Below are 24,012 nucleotides of genomic sequence, written 5' to 3' on the forward strand. Positions count from 1 at the left end.
ACCTCCACCAGGGATTCACTCACTCTCGAAAATTCCACTTATTCTTATTTTCAGATTCTACTTGAATCATTAATATTTCTTTTAATTAGATGGTACTTACAATCTTTTCATACATCTAGAAACCCCTGGATCAAAGAAAATGACCTCTTTCTTTTGTCTGCCTCTGTGACACTATCATCTCCTATTCTACTTTTGTCACACTCTTCTGTCCTATAGGTCCTCCTGTTAAATTTGCCTTCAGGTGGAGATGACACAGCTCATGAGAACACAGTCACTATATCTGTTCCCAAGATGAACTCCAGGAATCACCGAGAGAAAGCTCCCATAGGGAGCAATAATTTAAGAAAAATCACTTAGAGATGCTTACCTTCATGATGATGCCTCTTAGCATAGGACACAGATTCTCCTTCATGCTGCGCGTGGAACTTCTGAATGCACCTTCTCACCAGGTCCTCCCAGCCTGGCTTCATGGCTGCTCTCATGGTGCTGGTATCCAGAGAAGTGATCTTGCCTATTAAGTAACAGCAGACGTTATACCTACATGTTGAGCTATTCTTTATGGAAGTAATTTTTTGTTTGAGACACAGTGCATCCAGGCTGCAGTGCAGTGGTGCGATCTCAGCTCACCGCAACCTCCACCTCCTGGGTTCAAATGATTCTTGTGTGTCAGACACACAGGTAGCTGGGATTACAGGTGTGCACCACCACACTTGGCTAATTTTTGTATTTTTAGTAGAGATGAGGTTTCGCCACGTTGGCCAGGCTGGCTTTGAACTTCTGACCTCAAGTGATCCTCCTGCCTCAGCCTCCCAAAGTGCTGGGATTACAGGCGTGAGCCACCATGCCCGGCCAGAAACAATTAAATTTTAACAAGATCTAAATGTATGTATTTAAACTAGGTAACACAAGTACATGAGCCAAAAGGGTATATACAGTGAGAGCCAGTCTCTCTCTTTCTCCAACTCCTGGACATTTCTGCAGCAGCAATCACTAGCACTGGCATCTTTACAGTCTTCTAAACACACTCCTTGCATTTCCAAATAATGTAAGTATTCTAAAATGATTCCTTTGGTTTTCTTTGGAAAGTAAATTTACCTTGGAGATCCTGGCGAGTAGTAAAACTTTCTGATGAGGGAAGAACTGGTCTTTCCTTCATGGGAACTCTTCTTGCCACGCAAATCAAGCAGGACTGCAAATCTTAAATCACACACATTTAAATTTATCATATCGGGCTTTTCTAGTGATTCAAACAAACCTAAGTGTATTTATGACAGCATAAACTGTCATAAAAAAAGTAGTAAGGGAGACAGTGATGAAACACTATGTACCTGAGCTTCTTACTGGTTTTATTCTCTCCATGAAAGTGGTAGGTGGGTAAGGGAGAGGAAAGGTGGCTAAGGAGAGTTGGGGAGCAGAGGAGAAACTGCTCAGGCCCCATGATACATGTGATGGAAATACACCCACGACACTAGAGTGTTAATAATCTGAAACCCTCTCTCCAGTGGTAGAAAAAAAAAATCCTTTGTTTTTAAATGACTGATAGAAAACAAGCTTAATTTGTAATGAAGTACAAAAATGAAGAAAACTAAAATCTGATACTCTTGCTTTGTCAAGGGTTTGCTTCTTAAGTTTTAGAGTTCAGGAACACTATGTATACCTTATGCTAAACTATGTAAATACTACAATTACAATATGCAATTTAAAGCAAAGAATATGAACTGGGTCTCGATGGAGATTCAGAGAACGACTCCCACAATACCTAGAAAATGCAGCATGCACCAAAACAGCTGCATTATAGTTCAGAATCTTGGCTGTGGACAGTTTCTCACACAGCCAATTCTAAGCACTTATTCCTCACTTTGTTTCAATTGTTTTATGCATCAGGGTTCATTTCTGGAGGAAAGGGAAAAGTTTTATTTATCTTTGTAACATGCAGGGTACACTGCACAGCCCTTTCAATTTAAAAAACACTGGACAAATGTTGGTTGCTAAAAAAAGTAATCCCTTCATGTCTTCTTAGGTCACTGATTTATGATTGTTCACCTCTAAATTTGATAATTTCTTGAATTTAATAAAGAATTTATCTTTGTTCCTGCTACTACGCTATCTGAAATATCAGGCTGCCTCAATTTCTCCCTCCATAGGTGCTCATGCTCTAAAGCTGAGGTCCTCTACAATCAATACTTCACTAACCACTCTACGACCCCACACTGCCTTCTTGGACAGACTTTTCTTTTCTCAACTTTTTTTTTTTTTTTTTTGGAGACAGAGTCTGGCTCTGTCACCCAGGCTGGAATGGAATGGCATGATCTCAGCTCACTGCAACCTCTGCCTCCTGGGCTCAAGCAATTCTCTGCCTCAGCCTCCAGAGTAGCTGGGATTACAGGTGCCTGCCACCACGCCCGGCTAATTTTTGTATTTTTAGTAGAGATGGTGTTTCACCATGTTGGCCAAACTGGTCTTGAACTCCTGATCTCATGATCCACCTGCCTCAGTTTTCCAAAGTGCTGGGATTACAGTGTGAGCCACCACGTCCAACCTCTTTTCTCAACTTTTACAGAAATTTTAGTATACACTTTGTAACTTGGCTGTTCCTGAATAGCTCTGTTGTAGTCTTTTAAAATCGTTTCATGTATTATTTCTTCAACAAGACTGAAATATCCAGTAATAGTTGGTCTCACAAAATTACAATGTAATTATAGTCCTCAACAAAATGACAACTAAATATTTGGGCACTATGAGATAAATATCTTTCTAGCTACTGTATGAGTTATTAACTCATTTAATTCTCTTAACAGCTCTACGATACATGTAGTAGCATTATTTCCATTTTACAGACAAGAAGATCAAAGCACAATGTTTAAGTAACTTGTCCAATGTCACACAAAACTCTGGCAAGGCCAGGATTAGAATCTGAGCATGCCATGGCTCAGGAACCCTGTGCTTATGCTATACTGTGTTAACATCCAGAACCTACTTTTAAATGTATAAAAAATATTTAAATATAAAGCACAAAGTAATATATTAGCTCAGCTACTCCTTTTTCATACTACAGTGCTGGGATTACAGGCATGAGCCACCATGCCTGGCCAGCTGTGTGCATTTTTCTAGGGCTGTGGCATACAGCTCGCACAAGATGTTCAAAAAGCCTAGGATCTCCCAAAAGTGTGATCACTAATACAGTCATGCTAGTAGAGTAGCCACAATTCTCCTGTGGCTATTCAAATGCAAATTTAATCGAATTAAAAATTCCGCCCTCTAGCTGCATTATTGACATTTCAAGTGTTCGCCAGCCACATGTGGCCAGTGGCTGCTGCCACACCTGATGCTGAAGATATGTCACTACCACCACTGCAGACAATTATGTTGGACAGCACTGTTCTGAAGACTTAAAAATTTCCATCACAAAATAGTAAAATTGAAAAGAACAAAGATACTGCCTCCTCACTTTTCTTTGGGTGACCACTAATTAAAGTGTGAAGGAAGTAGCACAGGGATAAATACACAGACACATAAAACACCCTAGGGATTCTGTCCCACCTTCTCCTTCTTCTTTGATGGACTTTGGTTGAGAGACAGCGAAGCACTGCATAGTTTCATATTTCTGATGAGCTTCCTGGTTATCATGACCCTCCTCTTCTGAATCAGGTAAAGGTTTTACCAGCATCCGACAATTGAAGGTATGGCTGTTCCGCCTCGGAGGTTCACCAGACCAAGATCCCCCATTCACTGAGCAAGGCAAAAGTAATCCAATTTTACAAAGAAACAAACATCAGATACATTGCCTCTGAATTATCAAAATGATGCAGAAAAAATGATTATTTCATTTCTATATAGTACTTTTATTTTTTATTATTATTATTTTTTGAGGTGGAGTCTTGCTCTGTCGCCCAGGCTGGAGTGCAGTGTCGTGATCACAGCTCACTGCAACCTTCACCTCCCTGCCTCAGCCTCCCGAGTAGCTGGAACTATAGGTGCGTGCCACCACGCCTGGCTAATTTTTGTATTTTTAGTAGAGACGGGATTTCACCATGTTGGCCAGGCTGGTCTTGAACTCCTGACCTTGTGAGATCTGCCCACCTTGGCCTCCCAAAGTCCTGGGATTATAGGCATGAGCCACCACGCCCAGCCTACATAGTATTTTTATACTTTTCTAAATACTTCCATAATCTAGAGGACAAAAAATCTTTAACATTTTACAACTTGGGAAAAATCCTGGAATTTTCTCCCCCCACCCCTACTTTTTTGAAAATTTTACTTTGAGATCTGGGTTACATGTGGAATCTTGGGATTTTTATAACATTTTGTACATACTTCTTCACCCTGACTCCTTCCCTTCAAGTCCAGTCCTGGATTATTTGTTAAAAATATAGTTTTCTACTTTTGCAAAGAGCTCTTTAGACAAGCGAATTAATAATAGTGTAAGTATACGTCTTCTGAGGAAGTCATAAAATTACTAAAGAGATCTGAAAATATTAGTTAACTTGAAATAATAATATAATAAAGAAATCCTACACAAGTATCCATACATTTTGTATTACTGTTGCAGTCACTTTGAACAAAGAATTATATAAAGGAAAAGCTAGACCGAATGAAATTTGAAAAGTACCTTTTCCTACTTATAACAATAAGACCAGTTAGTATAAACAATCTTAAGAACAGAAATACTTGCCAACTCAGGATTTGACCTTATACTGCACTTCTTTCAATCTGTGAAGATGTTTTTAGCATCATCAGTTTGAGTGAGAATATTAAAAAAAGAACCACTTAGTGAGTGGGTACAGCAGTACTCCAGAGCAGCAGCTAAGGTGGGCCCACGCTGTGAATCACCCACTGCACAGTGTGTCCTTAATCATCACGTACACTTTCAGACGGCATCTCCAAAATAAGATGAAGTCAGGAAATTCGAGACAGGGAGAGTGGGCTAAGGCAGCGGCATCTGGTGATGACACCTACAGGGCCACTGGAGAGTCTGTGAGACGGAGGAGCCCATTCAGGGCTTGGGCTGTAGCATCTAAACCTCTCCATCTGCCACTTGTTCCTTAACATCTTATTTTTAGAATGTATATACACATAGAATACACTTCATGTGCCGGACTCAAAATAAGTTGAATCTCAAACTTCTCATGACCTTTGACTTTTCAGATGGTCACGGAGAAAATGGACAAAACGAAGTTGGCTAGGATGCAGCAGGGTGAGGCAATGGGTCACCTTAAAACACAATCTCTACATTATAACACAAAGGACAGATGCTCGAGGGGATGGATGCCCCATCTCCATGATGTGATTATTTCACACTGCATGCCTGTATCCAAACACCTCATATACCCCATAAACATATACAACTATGTATCCACAAAAATTAAAAATAATTTTAGAAAACCACAACAATTTCAACGAAAATAGTTGCCATTTAAGTACTTTCAATCTGTATCGTTTTCATGAATCTGAATCAATTTCTGTTAATTTATCATGAGATAATTACTGCCACACCGATAATCATAGTAACTTCTTGGCCTTTTGGCTAAGAAGCAGTGATTTTCCTATATTTTAAATATAGGATCAAAATGATCATTCATTTGAGATCAGTATCTGAAGATGTCCCCTTTTCCATGCTTGGAAACACATTTCCAAGCTTAAACACACATGCATCTCTAAAAAACTACCCAGTCACTCTCATTCCCATCTGATATAATATAGTTTTATTTGATCCACTTCAGCCAAGACAATGTGTGTGTGTGTTTACGAGGCAGGGGCAGGTGGGGGTGAGGGGAGGTAGGGAGGGAGACCCAGAAGACAGTCATTTACCTATAGACTTTGGCAGCAGGTTTTTGACAAATTCCGTGTGGTCCCCAACATGCAAGATGCTATATACACTTTTGTTCATCAGCTCTTCTTGGTTATACCTTAGATACTGTGTCACATTCTCTGACACAAACACAACATTGCCTTCCAGGTTCACTACAAAGAAGAACCCATCAAGGGCCTAGGAGAAAAAGTACAAATTGTGTTAGAAAGGATGCAAAGTAAAATCACATGCCATTGTTAAGAAGGCAATGATTCCTTTAAGGGAAACACCATTCACACATGGATAGAAAAGAGATCTTTCTCAGCTCTCTCCCAGTTTTCAGAAACAACACATTTTCTCTTGGTGAAACAGAAATTATTACATCTCAGTAAGTGAGAGAGGGAGCCTATATTAGGGTTTCTTGTCACAAACTAAATGACCAACAGTAACTTCCTTAATTTGTCAGGAGATAATTATCATCAAGTAAAAGTATGCAGGCATTCATCTGTATTTTCGAAATGAGATTGATGTACTCCACCAGGCCTAGAACAACTTTTATGTCGCCAACCTAATGCATGGTAATTCTGATCTATAATTTCTCATGTTATACAACGAGGGAAAGGGGTCATTAAAAATTTTTCCCTAGTTTAAGGATAATTACCAGGGAAAACTTCCCAAATTTTACCACCCTAGCTGTCAGGGATTATATGAAAAGTATCACAGATAATGTCAGGCCTTTAAAGAAACATCAATCCTTTAATTATTTCGTGTATATGGGAAAGGGTCTGGGAAGTGTCTCTGAAGTGGCAAATTCATGTTCATGGAGACCTCAGCATTGCCCTGACCTTAGAAGGGCACTAATTATGCCGAATTATTCTATGTTACTTGTTCTCCAGATTAAGAGCAGGTTCCTAAATTACTTAAATGACAGCAGCTTGCTTCCGGCAATGAGTTCACAGCCTCACTCTTTGTTGTCATCCCAATGGAGGTGAGGGAAGGAGATAAAGAATCTAGGATCATTTCAGGAGGTGAAGAAAATAATAGAGGCTATGGAGCATATTCACTGTGCCTTACACATACTTTCTGGAAGGAATGTTTTATCTTTCCCAATTTATAGAGGAGGAAACTGAGGCTCAGAGAGGTTAATATTTCAGAAGTAGTCAGTGGTAGTAGAGCTTGAATTGAGTCCAGAAGGATCTGATTCCAAAGCTCATGCTTTGATGACCATTCAGTACAGTCCTCTACTCCAATATTCACCCCAATCCATTTCCCATCATGTTTACCTTAGTGATGGAAATGCTGGGGGTTCAGTGAGTTTCTCCTGGTTATATTAGCCCATTTTTCTCGTTTTGATCCTTGCTTACAAAAGCTCTGTTTTATGGATCAGGTGACTGATCAGGACTGAAAGCTTTAGATTGATTCATCATACCCGGAACCAGGGCCACATGGTCTAGTCAGTTTAGGCCACTCAGTTTCTTTATGATATGTGTTTATTACAATTTTTTTTTTTTTTTTTGGAGACAAGGTCTTGCTCTGCGCCCAGCCTGAAGTGCAGAGGCACAATCATAACTCACTGTAGCCTTGAACTCCTGCGCTCAAGCTATCCTCCCACCTCAGCCTCCTTGGTAGCTAGGATCACAGATATGCGCCACCACACCTAAGCATTTTTTATTTTTGACACAGGGTCTCACTCTGTTGCCTAGGCTGGGGTGCAGTGGCATGATCACAGCTCACTGCAGCCTTCACGTCCTGGGCCCGAGATCCTCTCACCTCAGCCTCCCAAGTAGCTGGGACCACAGGCATGTACCACCACGCCTAATTTTTAAATTTTTGTTAATGATGGGGTCTCCGTATGTTGCCCAAGCTGGTCTTGAACTCCTGGGTTCAAGTGATCTTCCTGTCTCAGCCTCACAAAAGGGTAAAATTATAGGCATGAGCCACTGTACCAGTTCTTCTAAATTTTTTGTAGAGTTAGGGACTCACCATGTCGTCTAGGCTGGTCTCAAACTCTTGGCCTCAAGTAATCCTCCCACCACTCTGTAATCCCAAAGCGCTAGGATTACAGGCATGAGCCACTATGCCAGCATGTTTATTACTATTTTTAACAGGAACATCACATGTATATACACCTATAACAATGAATTTGGTGGATGGAGCCTAAAGTGTTTACTTTTTCCCTAGTTTGTTTTTTCCTTATTATTAAACAGGCTCTTATTTTATGAGCTGTCTTTGAAAATATTTAATCTTTAATTCAATTTTAATTACAAAACTAAGTGCTCTCTCAAATTAGAACTGACCGTAAGGCACCAGAGAAAAGTTCACTCTTTCTCCCTTTAATATGACACCATTTGGTTTTTAAGCCTTTCTTAAAACATTCTATCAGGTTTTCTCAATGGTATGAACCACATGCAGGACAAAGCAAGACTATATGTAAATCAGTAGCCTTTCATAATACATGGTACTAACCTTGAGAACTATGTGCAAGTGTGTGCACCCAGGAAGTTAGGTGATAAGTTATGTGCCCAGTGTCCCTTTTCAACTCACTGCTATGAATACACCTTTGATAGGGATTTTCATAATTATATTACCTATGGTTCATTTTTTAAAAGTACATGTTGCTTCCTACTGCTTATACCACACTAAAAAGACTGACTTGAGGCATAATAAAACCAAAAGATGAAATTGTTTCATCTCAAAATTTGTATTTTTTTTAAGGCTCACTATGATATGCTCTGATGAAAAAAGCTGACATTTGGTTTTGTTGCCTAGCAACCACTATGCTGTGATGTAAGCATGAGTGTGCATCTAAGCCTAGGAACAGCTCCATGAGAACATGTTCTCTCTGTTTAAATGATTACACGTAGACAGGGATAAAGATTTAAGTTCACACTGTAAGTCACTAGTTTTAAGAATTAACCCCTCTAACGCATTTAACACTCAAGTTCTGCTACACAGGTTCTTGCTCAATGCACTAAATTCTCAGAAGACTATTTTCAACGACAAAAATATTGGTTTGATTTTATGACATCAGGTCTACTATCAATCTGATTTCTACAATTAATAATATTAACTCGGTCTCAAAGGGCCTGAGTCCTAGCTTTGTGGTTACTCCAGCGTTTCTATTTAGAAGTCTCAAAAGTCTTCCCAGGAGTCTCCACTCTAATGTTCTCCCCCACCCCAAGAAACAACGAATAAACACCGGTATAGGGAAATTTCCCAACTGTAATAATTTAGTGTACATAATTTTCAAATCAGTTTCTAATTTATAATTCAAACATTTTTCCAAAGGAAATTATCCACTTTCTTTCATTTAATTCTAAATGGTCCACCTAGCTATAGTTTTCATAATCTTATTCTAAGAACTGAGAGGGAAGTAGCACTCCCTGGCCTTCCACTGCCTTGCTGACTATGGAAAATCGGGTTAAGTGTGTTTTTGCTTTTCTCCTGGAAGGTGAGGTTGAATGTTTTCAAGCCAGTGATTCAAGAGGAGATAAGGAAGGGCCAATACTGGGCCATTTAAAGCCTTTTGGCTGGCCAGCAGGTCCAGCCCTAGGAAATGAAGTTTGTCATTTCTAAATACAAAGATTGGGTGAGATAATCTTTAAGTCTTTATTGTGTGTCCCCTCCACCCCACCCCCCACCCCCAGTTTTATGGTAGATTTTCATAGAATTAGATTTTCTGAAAATAAAAATCCCTTCATGCATCAACTGAAAAAAAGAGGAGACAAGGGGGACTATTGGTTATCTTTGCTTTAAAAATCCAAATTATTGTCTGCTGCAGCAAGCTAGCTGCTTCTACAATGGCAGTGCTGCAAAGCTTCCGGCCATGTAGTCTTTTCAACCTCATTGTATCATCAGCCAAGGAAATTATCCTGAGAACTGACATAATTTATGTCTCAGAGTTCCTCTCTTTCTCGTTATATATTCATTGACATTTTTTTTCCTCATCTTACCATAGCCTACATCTTGAATTTTAATTTTGGAACAAGTACAGCAAAGCACTTGGCGTTTAGTACTAGTTAATAAAATAGAAAACCTGTACTTTACAAATTCTAAACATTGGCTGGTCATAAAGCTTCCTAAAGTTAATAAAGAACAGGTAGATAAGACCAACGTTATGCTTCTCTTAAAAGTTCCTTTTGCCTATTATTTCAGTTTTCTTCCTTATGAGATAAACTAGTTTGAAATAGTATAATAGAAAGTATAAAGCTTATTTAATTTCAAACACACATATACTGGCAGCAGGAGCCAAAACATACAAAATTAGTAAGCTCGAGAGGTCCATAGTACTAGTACTAGTGTGGATTCTCCTTACATTCACCTGAAATTAAACGTAATAATGTGAGGATCAACACAACTGTAAAATACAGCACTAAAATGAAGATGTGCTACCTCAAGCATCATAGGCCCCAGCGCATCCTTGTCGATGACACCCTGCCCTGTAGAGGATACATCTGACTTCTGCACTTCATCTATGTTGGCAGCTGCTGCTTTCTCTGCAATAAACATAAATGTGAATTAAATGGCAGTGCTATTTCAAGGACAGAGTGACACAGAAGTATTTTTATGGTAATGATTTTTAAAAATCTCTAGTGGAATCAGATGCGGCTACAAAAGAGAGTACATCCCTGTTGCCCCTAAATGGGAGAAACTGCTGGAAGCAGAAGCCAGAACATTAACTTTTCACCTCTAGAACCTGTGGCTTGGATCCCCTTTCAGGCTGCTCAGAAAATGAGTTTAGAGGTTTCATGATAGTCCCCGACAGGCATTTTTTTCTAGATTATGAAACTGCTATATCCTATGGCATAATTAGTTTCTACTCAAGAGATTCACCAAACTAGAATAAAGGAGGGTCTGTTGTTCAGAATTCAGTAGCATAATCAGAGATATATTTGCACACATTTGAAGTAACAAGGAGTCCTAACCTGCTATGGCTGCCCCCATGGGACAATGTGCAATGTCTGCCTGGACTTTTTTACTATTCCGCTTGTGCTTACATTCCCACTTAAAGTGGCCAGAAAGATTTGGTCCCTGGCTTGTTCAAAGTGCTTCTCCATCTAAGAGGGAAGGCGCACCCTACCAGGCACTTGGGGAATTTCAGTGGCTGCCTTTTGATATAGCAAAGAGGTGCATAGTGTGTGTTCCTGGATGGAAACATGCAAGGCAGATTTCAGGCTCATGAAGACAGGAAGGCCCTGGAAGACATTCCATCATAGAATGAGAATGTTTTGTGAAAAAGCTCACAGAAGAAAAAGATGCACACTTATCGATATATGTGTGAACTAGTTATTCTAAGAACACCAAAAAAGTTCAAAGCATAACAGATACATATCAACAACTTGCTAGAAAACAACACAAAACAACGTGACAATTGTTTGTTCCTGAATAAATTATATCCTTGTTTACACTGCATGTTATCATTGTAATTAAATGTAGAAATACAAAACAGGAAATCAATTTACCACTCAGAATTAACCTGCTTTCAGAACCTTAATAATTTTTTTTGCCAAAAATATTTTATGCAGTATGTTGAAAATCTGCAAAGCCTAGTTTATGGCTCAGAACCTAGAAAATAATTAGGAATTATGTGGGTCCTCCCAATCTTGGCCATTCCCATGATAAAAAGCTTCCACAGACCATGTTATCAGTGGAAGGGGAAAACGACCTGTGCAGTTCAAGCTCAAACTCAGCCACTTAGAAGTATGGCTCCAAGCAAGTTGCTTCAATTTACCTGTCTTCTTTATAATGGACTGAGCCAAAGTAAATGGAATGATATGTGAAACACTCTTTACAAATAACAAAGTAGTTTAAAAGTGCATCTTAATACTAGCACATCTGCATTTATTAGCTCCTCCTTGAGTTCCATACGTAGTAATTCCTTTGCAGAGCTTATCTTAAGCAGACTGTATCTGCTTTATCAACTCTCTAATATATTCCTGATTCACCTCCTTACATCAAAAAAAATTGTGACTGCCTATAGAGATATGACTTGTCTAGTGGCCTTCAAAACTCAATATTGGCAGATTTGTCAGTCCTTGCTTGGTTTCTGGATTTGCTACCTTCCCAGGCTTCTCACCGCTGGGTCCTGCATGCTTGCTCTGTCTGCAGGTTTGGTCTCATCCCAAATTCTCAGCCAGTCCCTTCTGAGGCAGCAAACACCTCAGGGTCTCCAGCCACAGGATTGGCTTGGCCAATTATTGCATGTGACCGCTCCACCCCCTCTTCCTGAAATATTTTTCATTGCCAAATAGACTCACAGTAAAATAAATAGGCACTGGAGCGCACTTTTTAGTTTTTTTGGCAGTTTGCTCTGTAAGGGTATCAATTTCTCTTCAGGTTCTGCTCACTTTTCTACCCACCAGTACAGGAATAGGATTCGCACTGCTACCTGCTGCTTCATCTAACTTTCAGAGGCCATCCTGCTACAGGAGCTATGCTGGGTATTCCTTGAGGACCACCATCCATACCACACTCTGTGGAGTCTTCTTGAATGAGGAGAAGGTGTGTACCACTTTTAACAGTCCTTGTCATAGAGGCCCCAGTGTGCCTCAGACCTAAGGATCCCTATATTTCATGAATACTAAATCTCAAGGCCCATATAAAAGACGTCATAATTTATGTGGTCCTACTAGATTCCTATTTCTTTATTGTCTTCAGTGTTGCGGCAGTCCATGTGCAGGAGCAATGTGCTGACATTCCACAGACTGAGTAATCTTCAGCCTTTCCGTTGCCTAACTATTCACAGGGTCGCATTCTCCCATCGGGGGTCACATTCTCCCATCATTCAGTAGTAGCAGTGATTCTCAAAATGCAGTGGTAAACATAAGACAGCATCCCTGTGTGACATGGTAAAAGTCCCATAAAACTGCATACCTCAACCATACCTCGGCTTTCTATTGAAACTGCTCTCTGTAACCCAAATGTGACAGGCAAGCAGTCCAAACCCACGCCATCTTGGACCCTGCGACTTGTAATAAGTAATTAAGGACTGTAATTTCCACCCTACCCAGACAATGTGTAAACAAATGCTAATCTTGACTTTTGTGAACCACTTAAGTAACAATCAGAATGTCCAAAGTCCCCTGGCCCTCGGAATGTCTGGAGCCCCTCACCCTCATCTCTACCTAGGAGGTGATTTACAGAATCCACTAGCCCTCAGAATGTCTGAAGGCCCTCACCCTCACTCCCGAGGTGGTTTTATGGGTATAAAAGGTCTTGACACCCTCCTTTCGGGGCCACGGGTTGGAGAGACTTGAGTCCCCCGTGGCCGCCGGCAATAAAGACCCTGCAATTTGAAATACTTTTGTCTTGGTGTTGACTTTCTATGCTCGGGCCAGTACAACACCTGGAGGGGGTCTATCAGAATGTGCACTGGGGACACACAAGCAGCTTGAAAGGTCTGCTTTGCTGAGATTCTGATACATCTTCCTAAGGGGATATCCCCATTCTCTTGCCTCCTGCAGTGCACAGTCCACAAAAGAGTAGGCCATCCCATTTAAAGGTAAGCTTTGTGAACTGTGTCTGGATCGTGAATAGCACTGTCTCTATTTCAGACCAGGTTTTCAATGTATCTGTGAGGGCAAACTGACAGGCTAGACCCACACCAGTACTTCCTCCCAGAAGCATGGGAGCAAGTGGAGTCAAGGGTGTGTGGAAAGAGAAAGTCATTTTCCCCTTTAGCTTCACTGGACCTCCAGGGTGCAGGGGGAGGATAGAATGGGTGGGCAGGGTCAAGTAATATGGGGAAAAGGGTTCCTAAAAACTGGTATTAAATAACAATCTTATCTTGCTATAGTCAGTAAGTTTCAAGGCATTTCATATTCTCTCAAGATCCCAAGTGCCATTATTCCACTGTTAACAACTGGTGGTTTTATTCTCTTTAAGAATGAATTTAGTTTAGATTAATGTTGTAGGGGGGAGAGAGAGGAAACAACAGCTGCCAATCACAAAGGCAACCCTGCACCTACCGCTGATCGCTAGAAAACATCAGCCTATTTGGCAAATGAGATTCTGATATCACAATAAGAATGAATTATTGTTTTTGATGGTATCTATACTAATGCTGCATTTTTGGCCAAAATAAATACAAAATAATGTTTGTGATAGTAACCCATTTCTGGTCTTTTGAAGATAGTAAGTAGGCCTTGTGAGATGTTTATATTGCCAGGGTATGATCTTTCTGAGGATCTAAATTCCACCATCAACATTCTGTGTGATACAAAAAACTTACACCTAGATAGCTCCATCAGGCAGGTTCAACACTGGTAAGTCTTCATGCCTGGGTATTCTAAATTCTAGCAACGTGCTCGGGCAAAGAATTTTAGACTTTTGTCAGCGGTTATGTAGAATCAGGATCAAATCTGTACAGTATTTTATATTTAGGAATTTACAGATCAGATGTAATTTGGAGTAAGGGCCTAAAATTTAAATTAGCTGATTTAGATCTCACAGAACATGTGTTTGAGGGACAACTGAAGGAGAGCCTGGATAAAAATAATTATTACCCTGAAACATTATTTATAAATGTAAAACATGCACTTTTATTCTTTATAATATTCAACTGATAAAAATATTTAAGAGGAATAAAGCGGCAGCTAATACCAGTAACAAAGAATGAGTGTGGCCTATGTGAGTCCACATGAGGGAATGGAACAGTGACACTGGGATAGGCACAGTAGCCTATGTCTGTGTGTCTGGTCTGTGGCCTGCACTGTCTGTGCTGGGGAAGCAAAGTGAAAAATCCTTCTCCGCGGATAGCTCACGGTCTATCCAGGAGGGCAAAACTATTACAACCCAACCAAATGAGCACTACACATGGCTAAATGGCAAGCCCTCAGTTCAAAAAGAGATGGAAATTGCTGGACATAGCTGAAAGTATTTAACATCCGATGTAATCGAATTGGATTCTGCAGGATATGCAAGTGGACAGCAACAAGGAAACAGGTGGGGTCAGACGTGTGGCTGGCATCAGGCCACTGCAAAATCTCAGCCTGGCTTGAAAGCCCATGGGAAGAATGCTAGCAAAACACTGATCTAAGCTGGAACTCTAGCAATCTTAGACAGAAAATAAAACAACAGTGTTCACAAGATCAACCTAAAGTTATATTGGTGGAAATTGTGATTTGAAAGAAAATTCCAAACGAGTCGATAGGTTAATTGCAAGAGAAGTTTTAAAAAGTGTTGCAATATTTACACAAATGCTCTTTATATATATTAAGAGAATGGAAAATGTTTATGCGCATGAGGTAAGTAAATAAAAGAAATAAAAGGTAAATAATTCAGAGCTTCTTACTCTTGTCTTCAAAAGAATGTGTGAAATATATGCATTTTCTAGCTAATTTGTCATCTATTCTTTAATTCTGTATTGAATTTGTGCTTTCACCATTTCTCAATATTAAAAAGAAAAAAATCAATAATCTCAAGTGACAGAAAACACCTAGAAATATGGTTTTACCAATGTAATTGAAATCTAAACTAAACTGGCCCTAACTTTATGTTATTTGGGTACTTTTCACAAAGTAATTACTACCTCTGTTCAATGTTCAGTTGAGCCTTGAAATTATATAGGAGGAGGAAGAAGGAGGGAAGGAGGAGGAAGAAGAAAAGGGCTCCTTTGAGAGATGCTATTATGTTCACTGGACATATACGGGTATCTTGACAGAGCATTTCAGTAACGAGTATGCTATTTTTATGTACCAGATAAAAATAAGCTTAAATCCTTAGATATTTATACTTCTGTAAGTACAGCATTACTATACTAAAACACACTATTTAATATTTTTAAATAAGGCAGTTTTCTCAGCGGTCACAAACTATATTTACTTTTCTATATTCTGCATCCATTAACCATAAAAATATATTCTGTTACAAAAATATCCTTCAGTAAACTCAACAGTAGAGAGCTCGTCTCAGAGTTTCATACGATCAAAACCTTATGAAATCTCATTATTACAGATGGAACTCTTTTTAAATCAGAGAAAGAGATGATAAAATCAAAATTTTAGAGCATACTAAAAGATTTCTTTCTAAGCCCTGATTTTTTCTTTATATTTTATTTAAAAAATTTTTTTGGAGAGACAGGGTTTCACTCTGTTGCCCAGGCTGGTCTTGAACTCCTGGGCTCAAGCAATCTTCTCAACTTGGCCTCCCAGAGTGCTGAGATTACAGGCGTGAACCACCATGCCCAGTCCCCAATGTTACTCGTCTTACATAAAGAACATGACCTATGAAAGTAACAATGAAAATAATAAATCTATCCTTCTCTTCCTCACTCCCAAAAAGACTTTAAAAAATCATAAAGTAGCTCAGATCATTTTTTAAAAAGTATTTTTTAGACCTCATCAGCAGGAAGTAGCTATGGCCTTTTTAATAGTGCCCAGTTTTACAAATGCAAAACCTGATTGGAGAGATCGTCCAAGGATGCCTCTATAATCTTTTCCTGACTCGCCTTTTCCTCCTGGGTGGCTGCTTGGAGAGCAATCCCTCAAGGTCCCCTTCTCCATTTGCCCGCACTCCAGAAATCCAATACCAATTAATTAGATTTCTACTTTCAAAGCGAAGAACAAAACCCCATCTCTTCAGGGACCATGTTAAGATGAGTCATACCACAAACTGGGGAAAAATCATTAATATTATATTCCATATGCTTTTTTATAAGTAATTATTATTCATGCTTTCTCTTAGAACAAAAGAAAAGGTGAACAGGGTAGAATTTGATTCTAGAAATATAAGTAATTTGAAAATACAAGGAAAAAATATTTATTTTTGAAGCAGTTGTATTAAATTGCTCATTGGCATATACAGGCAAAATTTGTTATTTGTTTATTTTTAGAGACAGAGTCCCACTATGTTACCAGGCTGGAGTACAGTGGTCATTCACAGGTGTGATCACAGCATACTACAGCCTTGAACTTTTGGGCTAAGCAATCCTCCTGCCTCAGCCTCCCAAGTAGCTGAAACACTGGCACACACCACTGTGCTCAGCTCCAGGCATAAGCTGAAAGTAAACTTCCAGTCTTCTGATGAGAACAGTAATACATTAGAAACTGATCCTAGCAAAAAAAAAAATAATTTATTTTTAAAAGAGTACAACTAAATATTTTTAAATTATCAAATGATGTTTTCTTAAAAAGGCCTTTACATAATCTTCTGAAGAATCATTTATTAATTTTGGTAGCTTACTGACTCTCATAGTATTAGTATTCTTAGTCAATTTTTTATTAGGCAACTGAACTGAGGCTATAAACTCAGAGTCTCTCCACAAAGCATTACCAGAACAGAGTTCTATCTCTTCACTGGGGTGACAGGAATGCTCAGGGGACAGCCACATAATTGTTCTAACTCCAGCAGCAGCAGTGGCAAACCACTACTGATTACTTAGAAACCTAAATGCTGTTTAATGTCTTCCATTATAGGGACAGGGTGACACTGTCATTATAGCAGAAGTTGATATTCTTGCTTTTTCCTTTTTTGGGGATCATCTGAAGAGGCTGTAGAGAATGTGTAGATATTGGTCTATCTTTAAAAAGTCAGAATCCAAACAAATGTCACTCACTCTGTAATAATGCATCTACGGAGAGATAATCCACAGGGTATGTACATACATATAGAGACATTTTAAGGCACCCATGTTTAGAGATCCCTGATGTGTAAAGACAATTAAGAATTTAGGTTATCTTTATGTTTGGTCAAGCCTGAGAATAGTTGTTTTACAGAAGCTGTATTATTTAAATTAGATAAAATTAGAATCTTTGACTAAAATGGAATCTGATACTTTGTGTAGGTTTTATAATTAATTCCTCTGCTTCAAAGTTAGTAAAATCACTCACCCAGAAATCTACACATTTTTCAGTAGACTGACGTCAAACACAAGTCTAATCACCTCCACACAAATTTTAAGATTCTAATAGGAAAACAGCCACGATTTCTATCTTTTCCTACATTAAGGAACTGGATCAGCAGTGAGACCAATGCAGAGTAAATAAGTCACTGAAACAATGATAGGTAGTTTCTGACCAAGCACTATAGATGAAATATTACAGGAAAAGTTATGTAGCATCTCAAAGGTTCTAGAAGGTAAAATGAGAGAATTATGCATCTGCACCCAACTAAAATTAGAAAAGCTGCCATATGGCTTTGTGAAGCCAGCAGCACATTCTTATTCATTAGGAAGCATTCTGCTAACATAAAAACACAAGGCCCTTCCTGTGCTCTCCAAATGTGTTTATCTTTTCAACATTAATGCACTATATATCATCAAGCTGCTGAAATCTCCTGCCGTGCATATTAAAAGCGCGCAGCTGCACTTTCTTTAGTAGTGGGAGGAACCTAAGCTGCAAGTTGCCTCCCTCTTTTTCTGACATTGAGCTTCTTCTCAACATCATGATTTCCCTTCAGCACGAAGAAACAGCAAAATTAACCAATCTCAAGGCCATCTCCATCCAGCAAAGCCCTCTCACTCTCGCTTTAGAGAAAGCAACATACTTGGTTTCATTTTCATCAATGGTAAGGCATGACTACTTAAGCAAAACCAGAAATCATGTTGCAAGTTTGAAATACATAGGCCTACTTTTAAAATTAACGTGCTACAGTTATCAAGAGAAAGGATTTAACTAGAATAGACTCTGAGTATAACATGCTTTTGTTCATAGGACTTCACCGTCATTCCCTCTGCTATCGCCCATATATATTTCTATTTAATAGCCCACTTCATATAGTACCTATCAGTACTGAATTTACTGATAGGTAAAATGGGCAGTGGAAAATGTTTCATAAGCCATGTGAGTGGATAACAATTTGTCCAAAATCTTTCTTTTATATAATACAAATTCTTGCGGCTCACAGTTCGTGTCCTATAGGAGCTTAAACTTAAAAGACCAACTGCAGAAGAAAAAAAATACTTAGGCACACAGTAAACATGTAGACACTGAAATAACCCATGGAAACATGGCTTTAGAAGTGCTTCAAGTTAGTGAACTGAAAGCCAACAAATATTAAATATTATACATACAACTAAATTTATTATGGCAGCATTCATTCATTCCCTGTAATCGTGCATCTCTATTTATACCTTCCACAGCAATGGAGTGCTGAGAGGTGAAGGCAAAATAAAATATAAAAACTGCTATTTCAGAGTAAATTCTAATTAATTGGGCTCTGCTCACTAAAGTTTTGGGAGTTACCTGAACAAGAAAACAGAGGAATCATAATTTGCTTACAAAGCTGAAAGGTGAAATTGAGATTGGATGAAAGGAGGAAAAAAAATCAATGGGTGTGAATGAAACGAGAAGTGAGGTGAGGCTCAAATTCAGGACTTATTCAGAAGATTATGAGTAAGTCTGCCCAAAGACCAAATTATAACAATGTTTTATTTTAGGCTGGGCGGGCAGTGTGGCTCATACCTGTAATCCCAGCGCTTTGGGAGGCTGAGGCAGGTGGATCATCTGAGGTCAGGAGCTTGAGACCAGCCTGACCAATATGATGAAACCCTGTCTCTACTAAAAATACAAAAATTAGCTGGGCGTGGTGGCATGCACCTGTAATCCCAGCTACTCAGGAGGCTGAGACATGAGAATCGCTTGAACCTGGGAGGCAGAGGTTGCAGTGAGCCAAGATCGCGCCATTGCACTCCAGCTTGGGCAACAAGAGCAAAACTCCAACTCAAAAAAAAAAAAAAAAGTTTTATTTCTTCCAAAGATGAATGCCAACTCAAAAGCAAGGCCAACAAAATTATACTATGGGAGTACTTAATAAAGTTTCTGATAAATAGGTAAAAATATGAAAATTACTGTATATTAAAAAGTTGTTTCTAAAATTCCAAGACATTGGTGTTAGTCATGCAACTTTTAAAATCTCCTAAATCACAATTCTGTTTATTAGCGCAGTAAACCTCAACTCCCATTACTCCTAGCTTATATACCACAGCAATACTTAGTACCTATCTCCCCAAATGCATCACATTCTTTCAAGATTTTGAGCATTCTCTCAGATTGTTCCATTGGCACAGATGCCCTACAACCCCTTCTCTTGGAAGATGCTGACATGGCTCCAGAAAGCTCATGTCGACGAAGCTGGGCCCCTGCCGCTGTGCCTCTGTGATGCCCTATGCCCATCCCCATCTTAACGCTCACCTCATTATTTTGAAATGATCCATTTTCATGTCTATCCCTTTTCATTGCATTGCTGGCTCCGGGCTGTCAGAAATGACTTTTTATTTGCTGCTTGGCACATAGTGGGTGCTCAATGATGTTGTATTAATACTGAACACAGTATTCACGGCTGTGGGTACAGTTTCACAGCTGGAGCTGAAATTAAATCCCATTTAGCCAGGGCTAAAATATCACAAATGTCTCCTTAGAGGTATCTGTGTAAGAGCTTTACCACATACTTAACATAGTGGATGTTAATTTTAAGACTCTGATTTTTTTATTTTTGGAGTCAAAGTATTAGGTAGAGATGGGATGAGAAAAAAGGTCAGACTATATTTGCGAAGGGCATCAAGAATAATAACTCAGGTGATCAGGCCGATGAGAAGAGTATTTGGAAGACAAATCACCAATGCTCTCTCCACACCTGAGATATGAAGTTAAAAAAACCCCACCAAGCCAACTCTACTAGTCCAGACTCTCATCTAGGAAGTTACAACCTACTTTACAAAAAAGTGATTTGGGCAACACAGAAATTTTTACAGTCTTAGGGATTTTCCCAGCCACTCACAGCTCTTAAAAAAATAAACCTACCCAAGTGGAGGTTGTACAAATTGTCACATTTGCCTGGGGAGTCAGGATAAAAGAGCACTTCATCAGGTTTCTTGTCCCTCCCAAGCAGAGTGCCAGGAGAAGCCTTGGATTCTAAGGATAAGGTTAACAGCTGATAAAGGAAAGCCACCTAGAAAGTGGGATTGGCCAGAGGAAGGGCTGAAATCCCTGGAGAGGCTGCCAAGGTTCTTCCTGTCTTATCCAACTTTGAATATCCAATGACTAAAATAAAGCTGAATGCCCTAAAGATAGCCAATAAATGTGCAGGGAAAGAGAGGGAGGAATGAAAGAAAGGAAGGGGGGCTGTTTACTCTACTTCCCACTGTCTCTTCTTTCTGGCTCTGCCACCAACCCTTATTTTCATGAAGCTTGCAAGGCTTCACTCCCAGGCCTCTGCTTATCCTAAATGGTGGCTATTTGGCGGAGTATCTCTCAAGGCATCCAAAGAACTGAAAACCATCCTAGTACCTGACCTTCGTTTGTCTCCTGGGGCCAAATCTTCCATGCCCAGGAATCTTCCCTGCTCCTCACTTCCTTTTCACTGACATCTTGCTCCCTGATTCATTTTCTGTTCCACTTCTCAGACCTGCTTGCATTTCTCTCTTCGTGTTTTTCTCCCATCTGGATATCTTTTCCTTCCAGTTTCTCTCTACAGACACAGGACCTGATGTCATTCTAAAGAGACTGCTACAACTCATCATATGTACACTCTTCTCCTTTACCCCACTGTGATTCTAACAATACCACAGGGAGCCTGAAATTCCCAGTTTCATTTTGCTTACTACCGACTATTCCCAGTTCTTTCATTCTAGCATTTGCTTGAGCAATCATGGGAGGACCTCAGGAGTGTTTTTTTTTTTAAAAAGCAGGTGTTCCCAATTTAAAAAACCTAATGCAAAAAGCTGACAATAGAACACAGAATCATCCAATTTAGAGACTAAAACATTGTGCTAAATCATATCATTGTAGCAGAGAAAGCGAAGCAGTGATAACAATGGGAGAAGTCTGCATAAATATATGCAGCGCCATTGCTCTGGCCCAGCAATGAAGGCATGGGGAGAACGGGGCTGAGGGGACAGCGGACTCCAGGAAGTAAAACAAGAAAGATCATGAGAACAAAGGAAGACTGTAAGGTGAGTGCAGGCTGCTTGTGGCCAGGGCGCAGCTCTCTGTGGACCGGGTCATAGGCATGTGTTGGGGTAGGGTGGAGGTGGAGGCAGTCTCCAGAAAATCTTACAATTTGACACCACCCAGATCTCCTACAGGCAAAGTTCTCTAGTAGCCAAGAATTTGCTTCAGTCAGATCAACTCTGGAAAGCTGACTGCTAAGACAAAAACTAGGTAATCCCTTGATGAACATTTAGGGAAGAAAATAAGTGAGTATATGAGAACAGGTCTGTCTAGTCTCAAGTACTGTTTTTTTGCAATTTGAACAATTACTACAGGCAGTTTACCATTTCGTGTGATTCTCCAATTACCATTATTTGTTGTGTCATTAGTCCTTCTCTACATGTATGTTTACTTTCTGCCTGGTTCACAGGATTTTTTTTTAACCTGTTAGAAACAATGTATAGGAATGCAGCCACCTAACAATGAAAACGCACACACAAATAATAAAACTAAATAGTGTCTGTCTCTCTCTTTCTCTCTCTCTCTCTCCTTTCTCTCTCTCTCTCTCTCTCTCTCTCTCTCTCTCTGTTTCCAGAGAAACAGCTTGGAGAAAGGAGCCCAGATTTATTCTCCAGGATGTCAAGAAAGGATGGTGTAAAAAGTTCACAATCCAGGAACCTTCTGTTAGAAGGTCCATGTTCTTCATAACAGAACTTCTATGGGGATAACTATGTAAAGAATAATATTTATAGGCCGGGCGCGGTGGCTCATGCCTATAATCTCAGCACTTTGGGAGGCCGAGGCGGGTGGATCACGAGGTCAAGAGATCGAGACCATCCTGGTCAACAAGGTGAAACCCCGTCTCTACTAAAAATACAAAAATTAGCTGGGCATGATGGTGCATGCCTGTAGTTCCAGCTACTCGGGAGGCTGAGGCAGGAGAATTGCTTGAACCCAGGAGGCAGAGGTTGCGGTGAGCCGAGATCGTGCCATTGCACTCCAGTCTGGGCAACAACAGCGAAACTCCGTCTCAAAAAAAAAAAAAAAGAATATTTATATCATATAGAAACAGATTCTATTCAAACAGCTTTAATTTTGAAATCACATGTTTACATACAAAGTGTATGTCCTACCTTCCCACCCTCCTTCCCTGACCAGCTAATCTCAGAATGGCCCCAGTCCTTATGAACTTGGCACTACCAAGGCCCCTCAGATCAGGGCTGACCACACAGGGCAATGTGCTTTGAGGGACAAAGCAGTTATGCATTATTCCTCTTCTGCACCAAGATCATCAGGGCCCCCTTCCAGAAGAGAACTGTTACCTAGGGATGGCATCAGACTGTCTATACCAAATGTAAAGTCTGGTAAAATAAAGGACCTGATTTGTTTTGAAGATCACAAATATGCTACTACACAATTTTTAAAAGCAAGGTTTGCTTAAGTAACAAATCTGATTTGTATTTACAGACAAATTTACAGCATGTCTGTGGGAACATGCTCACTATATTTAGTGTTAATAGATCAGGTAAAACAGTAGATGAGAAGAAAGACTAGGAAGCATTTGGAAAATAATTCCGTAGTAGATCTTCCTAATTTGTAAAAATGTAAATTTTCATTATTGACATCACAGTACCTAAATTCAAAGTGCATTCTAGAAAAAAAGGTCCTGTCAAATATCCATTCAATAATTACTGCATTTCAAAATGACAACAGGAAGAGATTTAAACACATCTTTAAAATGACCCTTTAAATACCTTACAGCATAAATTCTTTCCAATTTAAGCAGGAATGTCAGTGAATCATCAACCAACATTCCACAACTATTTAAAGCTCTAGGCAATTAAAAAGAACACAAGGACCAGTGTCACTCAAAAATTGACATGCCTCTCAACCAGGCAGCAGGAGAGACAGTGAGGGCCTTAGAAACAGCTAGCACTTCCATGCTGCAAAGCTCAGCACAAGTGTGGACGAGAGGTGGTTACAATTTGCGTGCTGAGGTCAAAGTGACATTAACAAAAGCCAACATTTACAACATTTCCTAAATTTGGTATCCAGACTAACTTTTCTACAACCAAATCCTCTCCTTTTCTTATGTAATTCTACAGTAAATCTGGTGAACTGAGGGGGGTAATACTCCCAGTACTTTAGTAATTACTGAGATTTTATATTGGTTATGTGCTCTCAAATACAAGGACTATTTAAGCAATCAAATCCACTTGCAAGAAATCAGAACAAATGTCTATTCAAAGTCTAACGATTTTTCGACAGATATTATGGAAAAGTTTGAGCCACAACAATATATAGACTATGAGCACCATGGCTATGGATTGGTAAGTCAAAAAGGAAAAACTCTCAGAA

At 39.5% G+C, this 24,012-nt stretch overlaps 1 protein-coding gene across 11 annotated transcripts in view; it reads right to left on the reverse strand.

Annotated features, from left to right (window-relative positions):
• The window catches only part of NCOA2 (nuclear receptor coactivator 2), a 307,971-nt gene that overhangs the window by 54,990 nt on the left and 228,969 nt on the right, over nucleotides 1-24,012 (reverse strand). For all 11 annotated transcript variants that reach the window (XM_032296306.1, XM_032296307.1, XM_032296309.1 and 8 more), the window contains 5 exons: nucleotides 10,181-10,284; nucleotides 5,809-5,986; nucleotides 3,541-3,729; nucleotides 1,096-1,197; nucleotides 368-511 (listed from right to left, as the gene is read on the reverse strand). In XM_032296306.1, the coding sequence (XP_032152197.1) occupies nucleotides 368-511; nucleotides 1,096-1,197; nucleotides 3,541-3,729; nucleotides 5,809-5,986; nucleotides 10,181-10,284 (717 nt within the window). The remainder of the gene's footprint in view (nucleotides 1-367; nucleotides 512-1,095; nucleotides 1,198-3,540; nucleotides 3,730-5,808; nucleotides 5,987-10,180; nucleotides 10,285-24,012) is intronic.

This window comes from Sapajus apella, unplaced genomic scaffold (genome assembly GCF_009761245.1).
Source record: "Sapajus apella isolate SASKATOON/1434 unplaced genomic scaffold, GSC_monkey_1.0 scaffold35, whole genome shotgun sequence".
Classification (NCBI taxonomy): domain Eukaryota; kingdom Metazoa; phylum Chordata; class Mammalia; order Primates; family Cebidae; genus Sapajus; species Sapajus apella.